The sequence below is a fragment of the Tetrao urogallus genome, assembly GCF_951394365.1.
Source record: "Tetrao urogallus genome assembly, chromosome: 5".
Taxonomy (NCBI): Eukaryota; Metazoa; Chordata; class Aves; order Galliformes; family Phasianidae; genus Tetrao; species Tetrao urogallus.
Window position 1 is genome coordinate 19,911,288 of NC_136818.1, and position 19,672 is coordinate 19,930,959.

At 36.2% G+C, this 19,672-nt stretch overlaps 1 protein-coding gene across 1 annotated transcript in view; it reads right to left on the reverse strand.

Moving 5' to 3' along the window:
* VAV3 (vav guanine nucleotide exchange factor 3) overlaps positions 1-19,672 on the reverse strand; it is a gene marked incomplete at both ends in the record, with an annotated part of 154,840 nt that overhangs the window by 28,988 nt on the left and 106,180 nt on the right. The window contains one exon of the mRNA XM_079536444.1: positions 16,689-16,734. Within this exon, the coding sequence (XP_079392570.1) occupies positions 16,689-16,734 (46 nt within the window). The remainder of the gene's footprint in view (positions 1-16,688; positions 16,735-19,672) is intronic.

A 19,672-nucleotide genomic window follows, 5' to 3' on the forward strand; every position in this document is an offset into this window, starting at 1 on the left:
CCTCATCACAATATAAATTATAGCTCTGTATATGCAGTAAATTGTAAACATGCACTCAGAGGCTTACTTGGAAGCCTGTCCAAACCTACTAAAACATTAGCTTTGCAAAACTTTGATACTGTGAATTCAGTTTATCGCATTACTAGTGAGTAGATACTATGTACTTGAAATGCCACCACTGTATTAATCTCAGATGAGGATGAAGAAAGGTTCTTATGCACTTTGCAGTGCAAATCCTGTCATAACTAGTTTGAGGGGGTTTGTTTTAAGATAGAACGTTCCTGAAATTATTAAATTGTGTGTAAAATGACTTATTTTTACTTATTTCACTGGTAATCATGATTTTCAGCATGTCTGTAAACTAGTCCAAGAGAACTTGAAAAAAACAAAACTGTGGTGCACCAACTAGTAGAATTATTCCAAATGTAACATAGAATTAATCATGTTAAAATACCGTATGCTAGAATGCTCATGTCGAATTCAGTACATTTAATTCTGCAAAATCCTACAGTAATTTTGATTATAAAACTCCCTCACCAGATAGTGATAGATTTGACCTAATGTTTCTTGACATACCTAGAAATAATTCCGTTGATTCAAACAGACTCTCAGGCTAGGGCCTCAGTTTTAAGAGTTTATTATCTTCCTTCAGACACACTGTAACTTCTTTGGGATAATGCATACAGAAACAGTGACAACTACAAAGCTGATGCACTACAGCTACTGCCCACTATTCTGACCTTATTTTCTACCTGCAGTTTTACTGTCTACTTGTATCCAATAGTTGTCTTTCATCTATTTAGGAGTTCCTTGTGCCCAGTTATCTTTCGTTTGAATAGGTGCTGCCTACCTCAACATACACATTCTACAAGACTTACATAAACCAGCATCTGGAATTAAAGGGACACATGGTTAGGATTCTTGTATATTGCAACAACATAGAGTGAGACTGAGACTTCAATTACTCTATTACTTCCATTCATCTGCTTTAGTATTGATACTGTGTGCTAGTCTTATAAGCTAGAGATCAAAAAAGCATGTATACACAAGGGAAATTTTCCACCAATGTTAATTACTTCATCATAGATTAGATTTGATTCAGATTCCTTGTACATCAAAGTACAGCTGATTGCATTCAAACAACACAGTGTCTGAGTCATACAGAATATCCTCACTATCACTAACACCAGACATTGAGTGACAGTCTGTATTGAGCAAAGTTGCAAAAGAACTGAATGCAACCAGTGAACTAATGTCTTTTACTCATCATATGAAACTAACAGTGGATGAGTCTGTCTGTGTTAAATGATTTTGAACATAAAAAATTTCTCCAGAAACAAAAGACTAAAAAAAAAAAAAAAAAAAAAAAAAAAAAATCACTGAATCAAGCAGAAACAAGTACGTGCTATTCTAAAAACAGCATTTCCTCCACAGAAAAGAGTTCCACTCACACCACTTTCCTTATGTTACCAATAAGTGTAGAAAAAAAAAATTAAATTGAGTACAGAGAAGTTACTGCATTGAACTAAAGGGTCAAACAGGTAAGGTAAGGTAATAACACAGGCAGAAAAAAAAGTGATATGTAGCAGAAGCCTGAATTGTTTTATGTGTAATGATGGTTTATTTGTGATAGAAAAAGCATTGAAATATCACAAGATAAAACATTAGAATGTGAAATGCTATAAGCATTAGACTTTGCCATTATTCTCTACACAGTTGCAGTATCTGACAACTACAGAAAACTTCTGGGAAAATGTCTGGCACAAATATATACATACACACACACACACGTAGAAATATGTATATATACACTGCTATATATACTGCTGAAATTTACTTCACCTGAAAATCAGGAAAACACTAAAATTCCCAGAGAAACTTCACAGAAAGCTTTTGGGTCTCACACTTAACACAAATCGTTTATCTAAAGTGTTACTCATGAGAAAAGCAGAAAGCATGCTAGCATCAGGGTTAAATAAGTACCAATCTGGCTGCGTTAAGAAAAATACCTTTCCTAAAACATAATAAAAATTTGAGAATTTGATCATATAGTTATGAATTAAGGAAGAAGGTTACATTTTAGAACAAATGTAGTACACAATAAGCTACAATAACCATTATATGTGTTCTCATAATTTCACATAACCTATTTATATTCTTTACAGCAGCTTTGCATTTATGGATGGCACCAAGTGACCCTCAGAGTTTCAAGCAGATTAAAAATGCTATTTTTTGCCAACAACATGCATAACGCATGCCCTACAATAACCTATATCTGTCAAAATTGATTGCAGCATCTGCTATTTCCAAACAACGCAGGACATGGTTTGTGCTTTGAGTAGGGATCATTTTAACATAGAGAATAATGACAGTATAGGAGACTAAGGTGCAAGGGTGAATTTGTGGATATACTATTAACACAAAAGCATAAAACAGCTTTATCCGTGCCAAATATGCATTCCTAGTTAACGTGAGTCTTGATGCAAGAACTCCTCTTTCCCTAGGAAAAATAGAGCCTCGTCACCAAACATTCATAACTTGATCCAAAAGCATGTTTGAAGAAAGCCTCCTGACCTCAAGAAACTCTGAAGTTGAAATAGATTTTTCAACAATCAGCCAAGGCCACATCTCAATATTTCCAGAATCACAACAGAAAAACAAATGCCTTTCTAACAGGAAATGAAGACTAATATGAAGACTCCCTAATTTCAGCCTTTTCTTTCACCAGAAGAGCATGCTTGGTGTCCATCGGGAAAATGAACTTGCTTTCAGTTTCTTATTTTTTACAGCTGTAAGAATATAGAATGCAGCAAAAACAAGGAACAGGTTGACAATCTGTGACTGATAAGCATCCCCATGGCCAAGACCAGAAGTAGTACTCCATTTCAGTTCTCAGCCCCCTGTCTCCTTAATTCCTTATCCAGCAAACAAAGGCTAAGTAAACCATGGCAGAAACTCTTTGCACCATCAAAATAAGTGTTTGAACTGTGACCTACAGTTATATTAGCAGCACAGACTAGAGACAGACCGGCAAAGGATATTTCCCTTTTAAATAAAAGCAAAGGAATCCAAAATTGGCATTTATAGCACAGTAAACAAAGTTTGTAAAGCAATGATTATGAAAGTTTCAGATCAAAAAGTATAGCTGCATATGTTAAAATATTGAAGAGTTATCATTAAAGAAAAAAAAGGAAAATCAGTGGGTTGTAAAAATAGCAATGTGAAAAGCAGGTGCACAGTGTTAACTCCACAAAAAGAGCATCCACAACAATCTGCTGATTTTATAAACTAGAAAAAAACAGAAGCTTTGCCTATATTTCTTGTCAACATCTTGGCCCAATACTAGTATTACTAGAAGCTAATTAATGGAAAGTCCTTCTCTGAGCTTGGACTACACAAAAACAAAGTCCTTTAGCACCCTGTTGATATTTTTCAAATCAGCCATTGTTGCTCTATGTCAATCAGAGTTTTATATCCTTGTCCATAATTAATTCCTTGCAGAATTAAGAGTAACCTGGATTCTTCTCCCTTTCATTTTATCCAGAGAGCTGTTGCTTAAATTCAAATCAGTGATATCTACTTTTGCAACCATGGAAGTTAATTGCATTACTGATAAGGGAATATATTATCTATAAAGACTTCTCATTTGGTGAGAAGAGAAAGAAAAATACCATAATAACTTACTTTCAAAAAAACACACATGATTTTTGGGGCTGTCTACTAAAGACATGAAATAAAATATTTTTATTTTTGCTTGTTTCAGTTTTTGTGGGTTTTTTTTTAGTTGTTGTTGTTTTGTTTTAGGCTACTCATGGACGTGAAGCATGCCAACACAGTCTAAGTGCACTATTCAGATTGGCAATGATTTAAATACTCCTGGACAAAATTAGTTCAATGAATAGGTACACTGACATACTTCAAATAGGATGTTTTAATTTAACTTATAATTCTCTCAGTCTAAAGTCATCATTTTTGTAAGTCATCACAATTAATGTTCTAATTTTAGACATCGCACATAAACCTTATATCCAGGTAAGATGGCTAAAATATGGAGGATGACCAAGAAACAGTTCTGCTTATCTTCTCATTAGCTCTTTGGTTTTGAGTAATATTCAATAAAGTCTTAATGTTTTCCATCTGAGCAACAACAAAGGCCATTTCTGCTGTTTCATTCAAATTTGACACCAAAGGCTTCAGCAAGGTAATTATTAAAGCATTTAATGGCTACCTTTCTCAACAGCCTGTACTCTTGATTACACAGCCCAGCCAGGACTCTCATCCACAAACAGAGAACTCACTATCACAAGTGGAGGAAAACTTATGATGCAGATGATAAATTCATAATACATTTCAAATCACATTAAGTAAACACTCATACTTCTCTTTCACTTTGAGACAGAAGATTTCAGGACTGCCATCCTACAGGACAAACAGAACTACTGAAGCAATTACAGTTCTCTAACCAGGTTCTCTCTGACTGTTTTTCAACTGCTCCTACTATTCTATCTCCTCAAAAAAATCTTCTTGAAGCAGCACTCTCAGTTCCCTCCACTCCTTTACTGCCTGTCAAACTTCTATTTCCTGTAATTATTCAGACTTTATTGTTTTGTTGGATTTTTTTCCTCTAATGCTGCACACATAGGCTGTATTCTTGGTAAAGACCGCTGCAAAACTGATAACTTGTCAACTCAAAAATGTATGTGAGTAAAGCATCTGCCTGCCAAACAGTCTGATCAACAGCCTGTTACCATAAGCAGAAAAACACAGTAAATCAGGGAGACCTTCCACACTGCATTGGAAGACCTGGATGTGCCCTATAAGGATAACAGTGGATTGTAAATGCAGAAAAACCCCAATGTTTAAAATAACAGAAACTTCATGTTCAATTGCAGAGAATCAGCACTTTAAATGATGACTAGAAATGGCCTATTATAATTAGTGTATTATGTGAACAAGGAATAATCAGATTTCAAAAGAATATACTGTTTTCTTCTGTATGGACAAATGAGCAACATGAAATTTCAATGTTATTTTGTCAGTGAATTGGGAATATAAATTTAAAATATAAAGTTCCATCAGAATTAAGAATCTTTGTTATTTCCTCAAAAACTGAGCAAAAAGTTTTGCATATGAATTAAAAAACTGTGCTAAAATGAAGTACTGCTTTAGATATAAGTACAAGGTATGAAAACCAACTACTGTTAATTACTGTGCTTTTTAATGTGGTCCCACAGAAGGGCATGGCATTATAAAAGGTGTTCTTGTTCAAACGAGTACCTGCCCTGAGGAGCTAACAATTTTTAGCAGGCAGATACAATAGATGAACTATGAAGTGTATGCAAACAGAAGACTGTGCAGGAAAAGGCTCTGGAAAGCAGGGATAAATCTTGCAAAGATATTCTGGAGAGGTAACTACTCTGAACTGTATTTTTGATACCATCTCCAGCAGGCCCAGGGATAACTGTGGCAAGGAGTCAGAAGAAAACAGCTTGAGAACAAGAGCACAGCCTTGGACACTAACTATAATACTGTGAAATGCTATGAGTCTTGAACAGGAACCCTTGGTATTTTCCTATTGAGAATGCTCTTGGTCAGTCAAGAAACAAGAAACAAAAATGTTGTCTTTTCCATAAAAATACACTGTGGTTACTACGTGATAGCTCAGTCCTTCCTGCAGTGTGCCCAAAAGCACAGCTTGACAGGAAGCAGCCCTAACTCCCAACAAGTCTGTTCAGCACAAATGCAATTAGTCATTCCGCTGACTACACCATCCTATACTTCAGTAAATCACAGACAGCAAGATGCACATTTCAATGTATGAAAATGCAGACTTAAGACAGTTAGAAGCTTCTAGAGGTCTCAAACAGAATTTATAAACATGAATTGCTGAAAATGTGCTGAGATTTAATGCATCAGGCACTGCAAAAATTAAATCAAACATTAAATTATCTTTCATATCATTTCTTTTGTGCCCAGCATTGACCAACAGCAAGATTGAACAGCACTCTAAGATAAAAAAAAAAAAAAAAAAAAAAAAAAAAAAAAAAAAACACACCTTACTCTCAGTTTCTTCTACTTAAATAAATTCTTGGCAGAAGAGCTGCTTTAAATTATTACATAATGTGAGCAGGAAGTGGCCTATAGCTGATAAAAGAGACAGCTTCCAGAAAACGACAGACTCATTTCACTTGCACACATCCTCTTTGTAATGCCACAGTTCTTCAGCATTCTAAGATAAACACTCTCATGATCTCCCTCCACCAACAACATTTCTTTTTGATGACCTCTGATTATGGCAGATATACCTTTTAGTTATTAACAGGCACCTCTTACACTATATAAAAGAAACTCTCAGCCCAGTATAAACTCTTTACAAGGAGGCATCTATAAGTGAACACTGTTTGAACATAGCATTAAGAAAGAAAAATACACTCTAGCTTTGTCTGAAAATCTACTTTCAAAAAGTAACCCTCAGTACAAGTTGGGTTTTCTTGTTTTTAAGAAAAAATAAATAAATAAATAAAAGAAACAGAAACAAGCACAGGGAGGAGAAGCTTACAGGGGGGAAAAGGCGACAGCATCACTTGTGGCAGCAGCATGCGGTCACATTAAAAAACCACCAGAGATCAAACTGACCTCAGCAGAACAGATCCAGTTGGTTCTTTGTCCCATATAGCTCTGACAAGGAATGTCCTTTTATGTATTTAAATCCCAACATCAGCTATCCTTGAGCTCAGTTGGTATCACTCAACATTTGAGATATCTGAGCCATGCATGCACAGAGCTATTACAGGAGATTTACATGCATCTGAAGCAAAGAACTAACAAAAGAAGCATGCAAGGCACAAAAGCAGTCAGAGCCTTTAGCCTCCATCATCAAATTACATAGTCTTTTCCTTTGAAGAATATCTCTCTATTTATCCTCTTCTCTTCACGATGAAGAAAATGTTTGTGTTTGTGTTTGGGGGGGGGGGGAGGGGGGGGAAGGGGAGGGAGGGAGAGTAAAACAGCACTTTATAGATAATTTTGTGTTAAATTCAAATCAACACTATTTGAAAGACAACTTCTATTATCAAATTATTCCAGAAAAAAAGCTGGAGTCCAGACATGCATTGTTTGTTGTTGTATCACATTTTTTTGCTGTTGCCAAAGCCAATTAAGGAAAAAGAAAATCCAAGTACAGTAAAAAAGCTGCTTTACCATGTGAACTGAGTGCCTCATGCCCTTTCCACTCCCTACACCTCCTATTCCAAACAAGCTGGTTAAAGAATAACCTCTAAGGTTACAAACTGAGGCAGTTTTCAAAGTATCAGATAATAAAGTTACTATTTAATTCCCAGTTGCACACTAAGGATTAAGAAATGTAAGTTACAAATAGTGCAAGCCTTCTGTTCATTTGCAGGTCAGCAGGAGCAGTAACGAGAGCTGAACTCAAACACTTTATTTGAATTTCTTATAAAGGTACCCCACATATTTCCCTGGCTGAACACCACAAGAAGTTTAAGAACACCTGGGCTGAATTAAATGATTCTGCTGAAGAAAAAGAAAAATCAGACCGCTTTTATGCTGTCACTACTTGGAAAGACTCTTGAGTACTAAATTAATTCAAATATGAAACTGCTGAGTTGTTAATCATGATCTGTAACCTATTTCTTAAAACAGCCTCAGCACCAGAGAAATATATGACATTAAGTGTAAAATAGTGCTTTAAAGCAGCCTAGCTGTTATAAGTACACGCCCCCACGTGAACAGCTGATGTTTGTACCAGGCAGATTGGTAAACGTCCACCACAAAAACAGAATTTGCAAGTAAATGAATAAATTACAAGTAACAAGTAAAACGTATTTTTAAAGAAACATTTGGCACACTGTTTTAATTTTTTGAAATAAACAATGAATACGAAGATAAAGAAGCTATCCTTATGTGTATTAGCACTTTTAACAGGAGTCACTATCACTGCGAGAGACAAAGATCCCCCAGACAAATTTACCATGGAAGGATAGGAAGCAAAAGTTTGGAATAGCAATCTTTTTAATTTTTCAAATCAGTCTCCAAGAGGATCTCCCAAATAAATTCGAAGTTGGAATTACACTAGTCAAAAAAATTAATATGCAATATTTAAATGGGAGTAAACAGTAGATTAGTAAGTCTTGTAGAAGATGCAAAATTGTTAATTCAAAAAGAATACTTAGAAAGAAATGACAAATGATTTACTGAACTGAAGTGTCTATACAGTAGGATGATGGATCGTAGACTAGGCTAGAGGAACCTTCAGAGCTCTATTCATCATACCTTAGAGTAAGATATAACTTAAATACAAATATAAGGGTTGGAATGTTCATAAACATTGATGGACACTAAAAAAGCTACCATCACTTAAATAACAACTTGAAAATATGAAAGTAACAGTTAAAGGATGTTGTGATTGCCAAGACTTGAGCTTGGCTCAGAAAGTCATTATTTTTCTTCCACATTTTTAAGAGCTAAGAAACAAAAGCAAAAGCTAGTGGGTTAAGTAACACAACATCATCAGCCATTTGTGTCTCTAAGCATCCATTTAATTGGCTACTGTTGAAGAATTGATCCTGGGCAAGGTTGGCCTGCAGCCTTAACTCAGCCTCATTGTTCTCTCCTCTTGGAAGCTCAAAGAGGTGATCAGATTAAAAACTCTTGTCAAAAGCAGCATCAGTTTCTCAGGCTTTTGCCTCCAGCCCCTTCTACAAGTTGTGAAACCTTCCTTAGGCAGAAGGCAGAGGTAGTTCTGTAACGTCTCTTCTGTGAATTTTCTAGAGCCTTTTTTTCTCCCATGGGATGGATGCTTTTAGTTTTATAACGTTTCCCAAATTCTTTGTGTGAGAATTACTTTGAAGTAGTGATCAAATACTGATTTAGTTAAATGAGTGAGCCACAAGAAAAGAAACCATATGCTTCAGAGTACTGTGAAAATGCTTTTGACTATTTTTAATCAATCACTGCCTTATTTTGTTTTGCCTTCTGAGAACGGCAGTACCTTGAAGATTAAATCGGATATGGAAATATACAGGTAAATTCAATACTCCTCTTGAGGATGAATAAGAGATTTAGAAGTCCCAATAAACATCAGCAAAATAATACACAAATCCCTTCTACTTGCCAGAGAAACTAAGGGCAATTTCAGGTCATGATTTCTGCATGCACAGTTCCATCCTTTCCCTTTATTTATTGAATCATGCTACAGCATTTGTGAAAATGCGAAGCAGTATAATTCTGGTTTTACGGATCATACCTGCATGCCCTTTTTGTCCGTTTTTTACCTCATCTTTTTTCCTTTTTCTTTTCCCTGCCAACTCCCTTGTCACTACCTGTACACAGTGACATTTTGCTCAGAACAAAATGCATAAGTGTTTTTAAGTAGAAATAAATATATATTGTACAACTTTCCACCAAACACATATTAAAAATTATGCATGTGCTAAGCGTGTATGAAACACCATGTAAGAGAAAAATGGAATGTTAGTTGCTCACGATCTACAGACAGTTCTAAACACATACCCAGTAAGACAAAAGAGCCTAAATTACCCAGCTACAAAATAATCTCGCAGTCCAACCAGACAAGGATGAAAGAGTTCAACAAAATAAATATATTTCACCCTTTGGCATCTGGGTCTTCTGATGTTTAATTAAAAGAAAAGGCTAACGGCTATTTTCTCTGAATGTTAGCTCACTGCTGAGATGCCAAAGGGACAGGCACCTTTCAAAATACCTTGCCCCAACAGGAATGTAAAAATGATTTCAATTTAAAATATAACAACCCAAATAAAATTCATTAAACTGCATTTGAAATGCTTCATTGGAAGACAAAACTCTGCTTTGCCTCCCAGAAATGAACCAGTGGAAAATTTCTTAGTGAAAAACATTAGACTTGTTCTTTCTTGTATCACAACAAAGATGAATACATTATTTTGTGAAGCAACAATAGCTCAGCAAACAGCATTAGTGCAGCAGTAAAAGGACAGAGATTCTGAAGTTAAGACATATTTTTGAAAATGTAAGATAAAAATTAAGTCACAATCCAGGAGCTCTCTGAATTCACTGTTGCTAAGATCCACCCAGCAGGAGGAGGCCGTCCCCTTAATTTAGAATCTGGTGATCACAACAAAATTAACTGAATCTCATATACCTGTACTGTCCCCGTCACATGATGTAAAACGTGTTAAAACGCAGCTGGGCATAGGAGTTGCTCAAATTACAGCTGCAATCCAATTCCTTGAACCGCTCTAGAACATTCAGAATTACACTTGTGTTGGCAAGCAGCAGCATTGCTTCTGTCTTCCTGAAGCAAAGAATTTCATTCTGCAGCAAAAGAACTCCTAGCTGCCTGTTAACCGTGTCCTCACTGCAGTTCCTAGAGACATGCACTGTATACTTCACTGCACCCTGAACCAACTGTTCAGTCGCTGTTAGGGAAAGAAAAGGTATCCAAAACCTAATAAAGCTCCCATAAACGTTAAGCGTGTTTTAAATATAAAGTATAATCAAAGCTTATTTTAGGTTTTAGAGCTTAATACACTACAATGTAACATTTTAGAAAAGTCTTCGGCAACTTAGCAAATCCAATGCTCCAAAAATGATACAATTATCATCAGGGAAAACATGCAAAGCCGTATATATGCTATCGTTGTTAGTTATTAAGACACTAACTCTAAAACAAGTAAAAGTCCGAGTTCTTTCCGGTCTGAAGTACTTGTTTCATTTTTTTAATTATTATTATTATATTTAAACCATATAGGCTGAATCTTTAATAAGGAATTTCAAATACTAAATCAAAAGGACATAAGCAGTTCCTTCTGGCTTGCCTGCATGTCCAGGTCTTCTGGTACTATTACAGGATATGACACGTGTCTCATTACTAGGAACCTTGTTAGGCTATCTCATAACATTAAAAAGGGGAAAGAACTTCACATTTGTCAAACCACAAACTCCATCACTGGAGAAAAGTTTGAGAGACATATTTCATTAGCATTCCTCTGCCAGGTTCATTCATAGTCCTCTGCTTCTTCATTTACACATTCACTTGACTACCCATTAAAATTCTTTGCTGTGTTCACCATAAACAATATCTAAAGCTGAAAATAATATCTTACATATACTCCAGTAATTCACTATATGCTGTCACAATGACTTTCTCAAAAGCTTTCCACAGATAATTAAAAATGAAGAAACAAGTCTGTGGGATTCATGAGTAAGGTCCTGGGGGAAGATGCAGAAAGAAATGGCCTGTAATAGGTTATTCATTTTGTTCTGAGAGGAAAACTAAGAACTAGTGACAAGTAGATTGGTATACGCTCCCATGCTTGGTTTACAGGAAAAATAATAATTAAAGCAATGCCATAGAATGCCCCAGAAAAATACCCATCAATGTATTTCTTGATTTTATACACAGCAACTTCTTCAGAAAAGAAAAAATACTGCTTTGGTACAATCCATCTTGAAGACAGTCATATTAAGGAGATACTTTTTGTGACTTCAGTCACAACGCTCATGAGAAAGCTAAACACCGGGGGTCTGTTTAATAGTAGTTTTATATGCTAGATAGACATTTTTGTGTGGCTTAAAACCACAATAAATTCCCCTTCTCATCAACAGGCCATGAGAGATCCAGCCAGGATCACAGAGAATACCACCCATTGTTGAAATGGAAACATAAATTCTCAAACACCAGCATTTCAGCGCTGAGCTAAAGATTGCAGTAGGCCATCTTTCCTTATTCATAACATGGGATATTCCCTACATATTTGGGCTGAACAAACAAACACAACATTCAAGACTATCAAGGACTCATCTGCGCAGTTCAAGAGAAAATCAGAGGCCTGCTTCAAATTTTCAGTTTAAGAAGATATATTTGTCTATTATAGCACATGCTTTGCAAACAACTAACTGCAGATTGGGATATCCTAGTATTTGAATTTGGGCCAATTTGCTTTTGGCTGAACGTGCAGTTGGAGTGGTATTGAGACAGCAATCAGGGATAAACTTGACAGGCACAGAACAGTACACTGCACCAGAATTTATTGAAACACTGCAGTCGTGTATTCCTTGATCTTAACTGAAAAGGAAATTTAACCTGCCCATATTACAGTATTCCTTAACTTTTACAATGAAAACTAGATACAACTGTTACCACAATACACATCTGAATACTGTTTCACTGTTTAATAATCAAACACTACTCAGGTTTCATAATCCGATTTTAACATGAAGCACACAGTGCCTCACTTTCCACCACATCTAAGTAAATATCTCTAAACCTGTGTGTCCAGGCCCGAGGCCCCCTGTACAAGAAGGACATGGTCCAGAAGAGGGCCACTGAGATGATCAGAGCCCTAGAGCACCTTTCCGATGAGCAAAGGTTGAGGAAACTGGGTTTGTTTAGCTTGGAGAAGAGAAGGCTCAGGGCAGACCTCATTGTGGCCTTCCAGTACTTGAAGGAAGCATATAAACAGGAGGGGAAATGGCTGTTTACAAGGGTGGACAGTGACAGGACAAGAGGAAATGGTTTTAAACTGAGACAGTGGAGAGCTGTGGGCAGCCTGGTCTGGTGATTGGTGACGCTGCATATAGCAGGGAGGTTGAAACTAGATGACCATTGTAGTCCCTTTCAATCCAGGCCATTCTATGATTCTATGATATGTACACACACACACACACACACACACTGCTCCAAAAGTGACGTCTCCTATTTTATTTTCCTGTCCCACAACATCAGAGGCAGATGTTGTTGGTATGGCAGTGGATGTTGAACCTTCCCACCAATATTCCATTCCATTTTGTTGTCGTGTGACAGATGGCACCAGAGGGACAGTTTGATAAAATGGTGTCTGACATGCCAGTGCATATAAAACAAAGGTCTGTGGTGACTAGCTAAATGTGGTGACTATGTTGAAAAATACTGTTTTGTAGCTGAGAATTTATCAAATTGTGTTATTTTGCTCTTTGTATCTGTTGTATTTCCTAAGGAAAGTCAGAGGCACTACTTTCAGAGCAACCCACATATATGCATATGTACGTATATACTTACATATATGTACCTATGTATGTACATACACAAATGCAAACCTACATGTGTGTATATACACATATATGTAGGTTGCTCTGAAAGTAATGCCTCCAACTTTATTGACCCACAATATCAGAGGCATATTAATACAAACATACATATGCATCCACAGTTGTATAAGCACACACACATACATAAACATACAATCTAGACTGCAGACACAGTCATTCCCTTCAGATTCTTTTCTTTATAATCTGTTTAAAATCTATAACAAAGAAATGTTTCACAAAGCAAGCATGGACCAGACAAAAATCAGAAATATAAAAGTATTTTTAAAATTAGTTTGGAGTTCAAAATCTAACTGAAAAATAACTTTATCAATTATTTTACATGCCACTGCATACATTACTTAAAACTGCCTCAGCCCCACAGAATTCAGTCAATATTTTAGATTATTTGAAAGTAAGAGACCTGCTGCATCTGTCTCTCAATTCACAACTAAGGTTTTCTCAGGTTTAATCCATGCTTACAAAGAAATCAGCTGTTTAAGAACTCAGAACGTGTTCAGTGACCCTCTTTCATAAATCAGATTTTGAGTTTAATCTGCAATAAATCTTGAGTACAAGGCTTCTAGTGTTCTATTTTTACCAAGTTTATCCTTCTGATATGAAATATGCTTTCACACTTCCAGAGATTAAAGTTCCAATGTTTATATTAGCATACATGTTTAGGGTAAAACTAGTTTTTAAAAACACCAAGCTGTGAATCTATTACATTTAGACTCTCTTTACACCCTTAAAAAATAAAGACAGCAAACATACGTGGTACTATTTCAATAGCTGGAAAAAAAAAATAAAAAACCCTCTCAATATATACACAATTATTAATATTAAAAACACTAGTCAGATTGCCATCCTTCTCAAGAAACTACACAAAAAGCCTTAGATTTATACTTATGAGTATACATACAAATGGCCCATTTGTCATTTATGTCAACAGAGCAAATGACACGCTTAAAATTAAACATATGTATAAATGCTTTCTTGAGATCCTGCAAAAATACTGCAAAATAGTGATATGTAATTATCATTCCACATGCCTATTCCAGGCATAACCTGATACCAATCTAATCAATTCTCAAATATATTTATAAAGAATCCTGTAGTTCTACAGTAAAATGCAAATGCTAGACCAGGTTCTTCCTAGCTTTAAAGGTGCAGATGCATTTACATGTTCATTCACTGTTATTCTAAAAGTAGACTTGCCTAAAATGTAATGGATAGACTAGTTCAGGTCATGTAGAACTGTATCATGTGGTAAAGTCATAGCACCCAACACAGAGAAAAGGCATTTTCTTTTGCTTTTTTACTTGTTCTCTATCCGCACTTCCTGCACGTTTCTCATAGCTGTTTGATTTCCTAAGAATTTCTCTGCTTTCCCAATCATTCATCACTTTTCTTTCTACCTTTCTTCTTCAAAGTAAAGGAAAAAAAAGCAAAACTCTAAGAGGAAACTTCCACTTTCAACTAATCTTAAAAACAAAAGCAAGTGGAATGTTAATGAACGATTCACTGCCTTTAGGCTTCTTCAGCTAGATAGGTTCCCCAACAAGAAGCTTTACCAGCAGAAGGTAAGAGATACTTAAACTCTGTATTAACATGAACAACTTTTCTTTTAGACTATCCTCTCAAATGGAAAGGTTTTCTTTCAGCCAGTGCTAAGTGGTGTCAGTAAAAGCTGGATTTACCTATACAAATCATAACACATCAACTTGACTAAGCATCCTACATTAATTATTCATTATTAAAGTAGTCGAAGACAAAAGCAGAAAGATGGCAGATGAGTAAAGGATATTGAAAAGACTGTGCAAAAACACTTGCAGGCCACGGTAATTTTGTTTACTGCTGATATCTAAGTCCATCAATATTTAGACACTGCAGGTGTCTGCAATTGATTCACAGTAAATGTGCTTTCCTAAATCAGTACTGATGTTTCAGCACCATAGCACAAAATATGGGTAACAGCAGCATTGTTAGACATCTTATAGACACCAGCTTGGGCAACTCACTTTTCTCTTTAGATAATAAAAATACAGCACATTAAGTCTTAAAAAGTACCCCTGATTGACTACTGCTCTCAGCAACAAGTTCACCATGATGCTAGGATTTTCAGAAATCTGCCAGTCTCCTTAAAAAGAACTTAGGATCTATGCAGCAATGAATATTGAAAATATCTTTTACAAGTGCTGCTCCCTGGATGGCATCCTCTGTCTCACAAGACAATAAGCTATCTCGTGAGCAGCATTATCTAGAATGCTCAAAGGAGATTACCAAAAGATTACCAAAGACATTCATGTCTTTGTTATCTCTACCAAGTTACGGCAAGATTCAGAATGCCTATGCTGATAAAATGCAAATAAAAAAGCTCACTTCATCTGAAAATCATCTAAGTATAAATACAGAGTACTAGTAAGTACGTGTTCTCATCCTCTTCCAAATAATTTCACTGATAATTTTTGGTGTTTCCTCCTCTGACTAAAATCACTTTAGAGTTACTGAGTGCTTGTTTCTTTACAAATTTCAGTCAACACACAGAAAAACCTAGGTGCACCACGAAGCACCTAGCTTTATAAACTAAAGGGAATAAAGTGACAATATACATTCCAAGACATGTCAAAGGTACGTGCATAAGAAAGGTGTGGCCTGCTTAAACTAGTTACAGCCCTTAAGACTTTCGGAGCCAAGGCAGCTGCAATGCTAGTGACACAACCAGCACTCTTAACTTATTCAAAAGTGCTGAGCTCTACCAGGCTATAAAGTGCTATCAATTTGCTGTCCTGTTTAATGTTTGACTCCAACTGTTTTCAGGCGTCCAGACCTAGAAATCTTTAATAATCTACAGCTTAGCTTTTTCCAAATGGTATCTTCATAACAAATCTCCAGTAATTACACTACACAAGAAACATATAAAGGACAGAAATGTAATTACTATAAAAAAATGATACTAAAAATATCACACAGTTACACCAAAAAACATTGCATATTTTATGCAGCCACATAATGGGTCTCCAGAGGAAAATATCACCCACTTGAGTATACAGTCTACAAGCAAGCTTTTAATTTAAGGGTTGCTACTGCCACGATGCCAGAAGAATATCTGCAATAAACTAGCAAAAAATAAAATCACTTTTAGATTCTACATAGAGCTACAGTTTGTGTATATGTCTTTCAGAAGAGCAACTCACATCCAATAGAGCTAAGTACTGCATACAGTTAGATTTCAGAATACCTACAACTCCGCAGATTAGAACTTAAGTTTTGTAAGCAACTGTATGCTTTTCATCACTTCGTTATTTCTTTATAAAACTGCAAAGTACAGTTTGAAACTGCACCCTACAGAGTAGGGTGTGTCAAGTTCACCAAAAGCCCGGAGGCATTTCATTGTTCAGAAAGAACTGAAGCAATGCTTAAAGAAAAAAAATTAGACCATATCTTTGAAATCACTAACAGAGTAATTGCATTATACCTTCATAACTTTAGCAATAAATTTTCAGTATCACATACACTACAATAGCAATCATAAAGCAACCTGAGTTACAGTTTTCTTGCTCTCCTTATTTCATGATTAACTATTGAAAAATCATGACACTAACCTGGATCCACGTGTCTGGAGTTCCTTCTAATTCCATTCGTTCGTTTCTGAACAACAAAAATACAAATCAAGGATATGAATAAACTTGTTTTCATGAAGGAACATCACACTGCTTTCATTCTCACAATCTACTAGGCAAAGATGGTTATCTTAAATTATTTTCCCTACCACCATAACCACAATTATCTTAATCTGGTAGAAATATCGTTCTTTGAGAAAGTTTACTCATATATCCTATTTTTTTTTCTGACACTAGGCTCAAAAGATTCTTAGTACAGAAGTTCATTCATATAATTTTTGCACATTAAGAAATTAAGAAAATCATTTATGATTATGAGAGCAGAAAAATATGCAGTCCACATGGACAAAAGTAGCGAGGCTGCTTCTCTTGTTTTAAGAAGATAAAAACTTTTACTGCTCCTCCTCTGCACTTAAGGAAGTTAGAATTTCCTAGAAAAATTCTTAATTTTCTCATTGTCTGGGCAAATACTTAAATTTTTAGTAACTCCTCTCCCTCTTTCTTTTAAACTTGGATGAAGTAGAGCTTTGTAAAATCAGAGACACTGACATGAGGTATGTGTCTCTGAAAATTTAAGTACGAAATAAGAGACATCTTTAAGACAGCCATTTGCTTTTCCAAACATATTTTAACTGGTAGCTTGCATGAAGGTTCATGCATTCTTACATATATTATTAATCAAGCCAATCAGAGAAAAATATGCTGCATAACAAAAGGAACAATTAAGTTGCTCCAATTTAGTTGCAGTTGATATAAGCTGATGCAGGACACACACTGAGGCAACCCAAAAAGCAGTAACCCGAGGCATAACAAAATTACTAAGTCCCATAGCAAGCTGGCAAAAGGAAAAGCCTGAATTAAAAAAAAAAAGCTTTCAGACTCTTGTCAGACTGGACGTCTTTGGTCAATACCTTACTACTCTAAACAAAGAAAAGGTGCTTTTTTTTTTTTTTTTTTTTTTTTGCAGGTGTAATGAAAAAGATAAAAATTGCTGCTAAAAGTGAAAGTAGAGTTTCAAGGTATGAACAAAAGTCTATTTTTATTGTTTTTTTAATAGGGCCTATTCTTTTTTATTACTCTTAATTATTAACGCGGTGGTATTTGAATATTTGCACAAGGGGGAAAAGAGCAAGAGCTGGAAAAAGCAAGCCCAAAGGAAGACACGGACATTTAACTGAATGGCAAAAAAAAACCACAGTAATTCTGTGATAATACAACTCAGGTACACCAAAGGTTCAGCTGGAAAATGATTTTAAAGAAAATTCTTTGGTTGTACAAAAGCAATGTACAAAAAATGGTGATTATCCTCAAAAATATTTCAGTACCAGTATGACTACATTATAATGTAAATGTTTTCCAAAATCATATATTCTGATTTACACTTAATTCTTACAGTGCTGAAGGAAATTTAAAGCAGGTAAATAATTAACAATGAAAGAAATCCTGACATTTTGGCTCAAATCAATTGCCAGTATCAAATTAATAGCTCTAAAAAGCAAACCTTTTCTCACCAAAAAAAAAAAAAAAGATAGATAGATACATATATATAAATATATGTATTTCAGAATCATGCTGGGGGTGAGAAGCTTAAGGTCAGAAGAGATTAGCTACAATTAGGATCCATATTTTCTTCATCTGGTCACGTATGTTCACCTTATTTAGCTTGAGGTACTTGGCAGATCTGCCCACAAGGTGCAGTCAGCAATCTGTTCATGGTTTCCCAATGCTGTCTGTCAACTGCAGCACCAGGAGAGTTCAGCTAAAAGGCCATGCTATAATTTTCATATTTTCAAGTGCCCTTCCTTAGCAGATATTTCCAGGCAGACATTAAAGACCAGGCAGTGGGCAGATGGAGGTACAGCTGCAGAGCTGCAGGCTGAGGAAGTGGCAAGGCAGGCAGGCAGCAGCCATTTCGGGGCATGCAAGCAGACTGGAGGGCTGATAGCATACACTGTGGTAGCGCAGAACCAGCACCATCTCCTCACACAGGGCTGCACCCAGACTGCCCTTTCCTCATACTTTCAGACACCACAGAGCCTGGCTGGTGTCTGCTGCAGCCCGGACCACAGCCAAAGAACGTGCCCAAAGGTGCAGGGCCTTCCCCAGCACTTGCTGCCAGCTGGGGTGGGTGCAGCACCGCAGCGCTCCAATGCAGGATTGAGCACAGAGGGAGCTGGCTCTGTGCGTGAGAGCCATGATCCCCTGTGCAGCACTCACGTCAGCAGATACGTCCTTTCAATTTTGTTACTGGTGTTATTGATAGCACCAAAACGTGCATTTATCGAGAAAAGAAACATACATGCTGATACATTTTTCACCATCAGTGTGTTGCTTAAGTAGTTAAATTATCACCAACTTCTGACTTGAAATAACTACTGGAAAGTACTCTACCTCCACATCTTTGCCTTTCTTCTGTCAGAAATGGCAGACAAAAAGTAACTGCTTATTCCCTCCTGTGCTTCAATCCAAAGGCACCGGTAAGTGGTAAGAACACAAACCAATGTAACAGCCAGCCTTCTTGTATTTAAGTTTAGGTACACTACATATAACACTGCCTCCATCTTATCGTTCTCTCAAGATTATATAAACTCCCTAACTACCAAATTATTCTAACAAAAGCCTGCTTAAATGCAAAGGCTAAACTGCCCTGCTATTCTTTGCTGTCCCTAAAGCTGCAGAGAAGCATAGATTGAGACACCAATACCAAGATTCTGATACGCCGGCACACCTCATGCAGTAGAACTGGCTACCACTCAAAAAAGACGAAAAAGCAGTTTAGCTGTACTGCCAGATTTGGTCCAGCAACACTGCAGAACAAGACAACTGTATTAAAAAATTGTTTTTTATCCTGTAACTTAAGAATACACCTCTATTCCTTCCAGTGCTCCCAACATTAAGCCACACCAACTGAAACTTGGCACACACTTAGAACACAGTACATTTGTATTAAGTAGCTGTTTTTCACC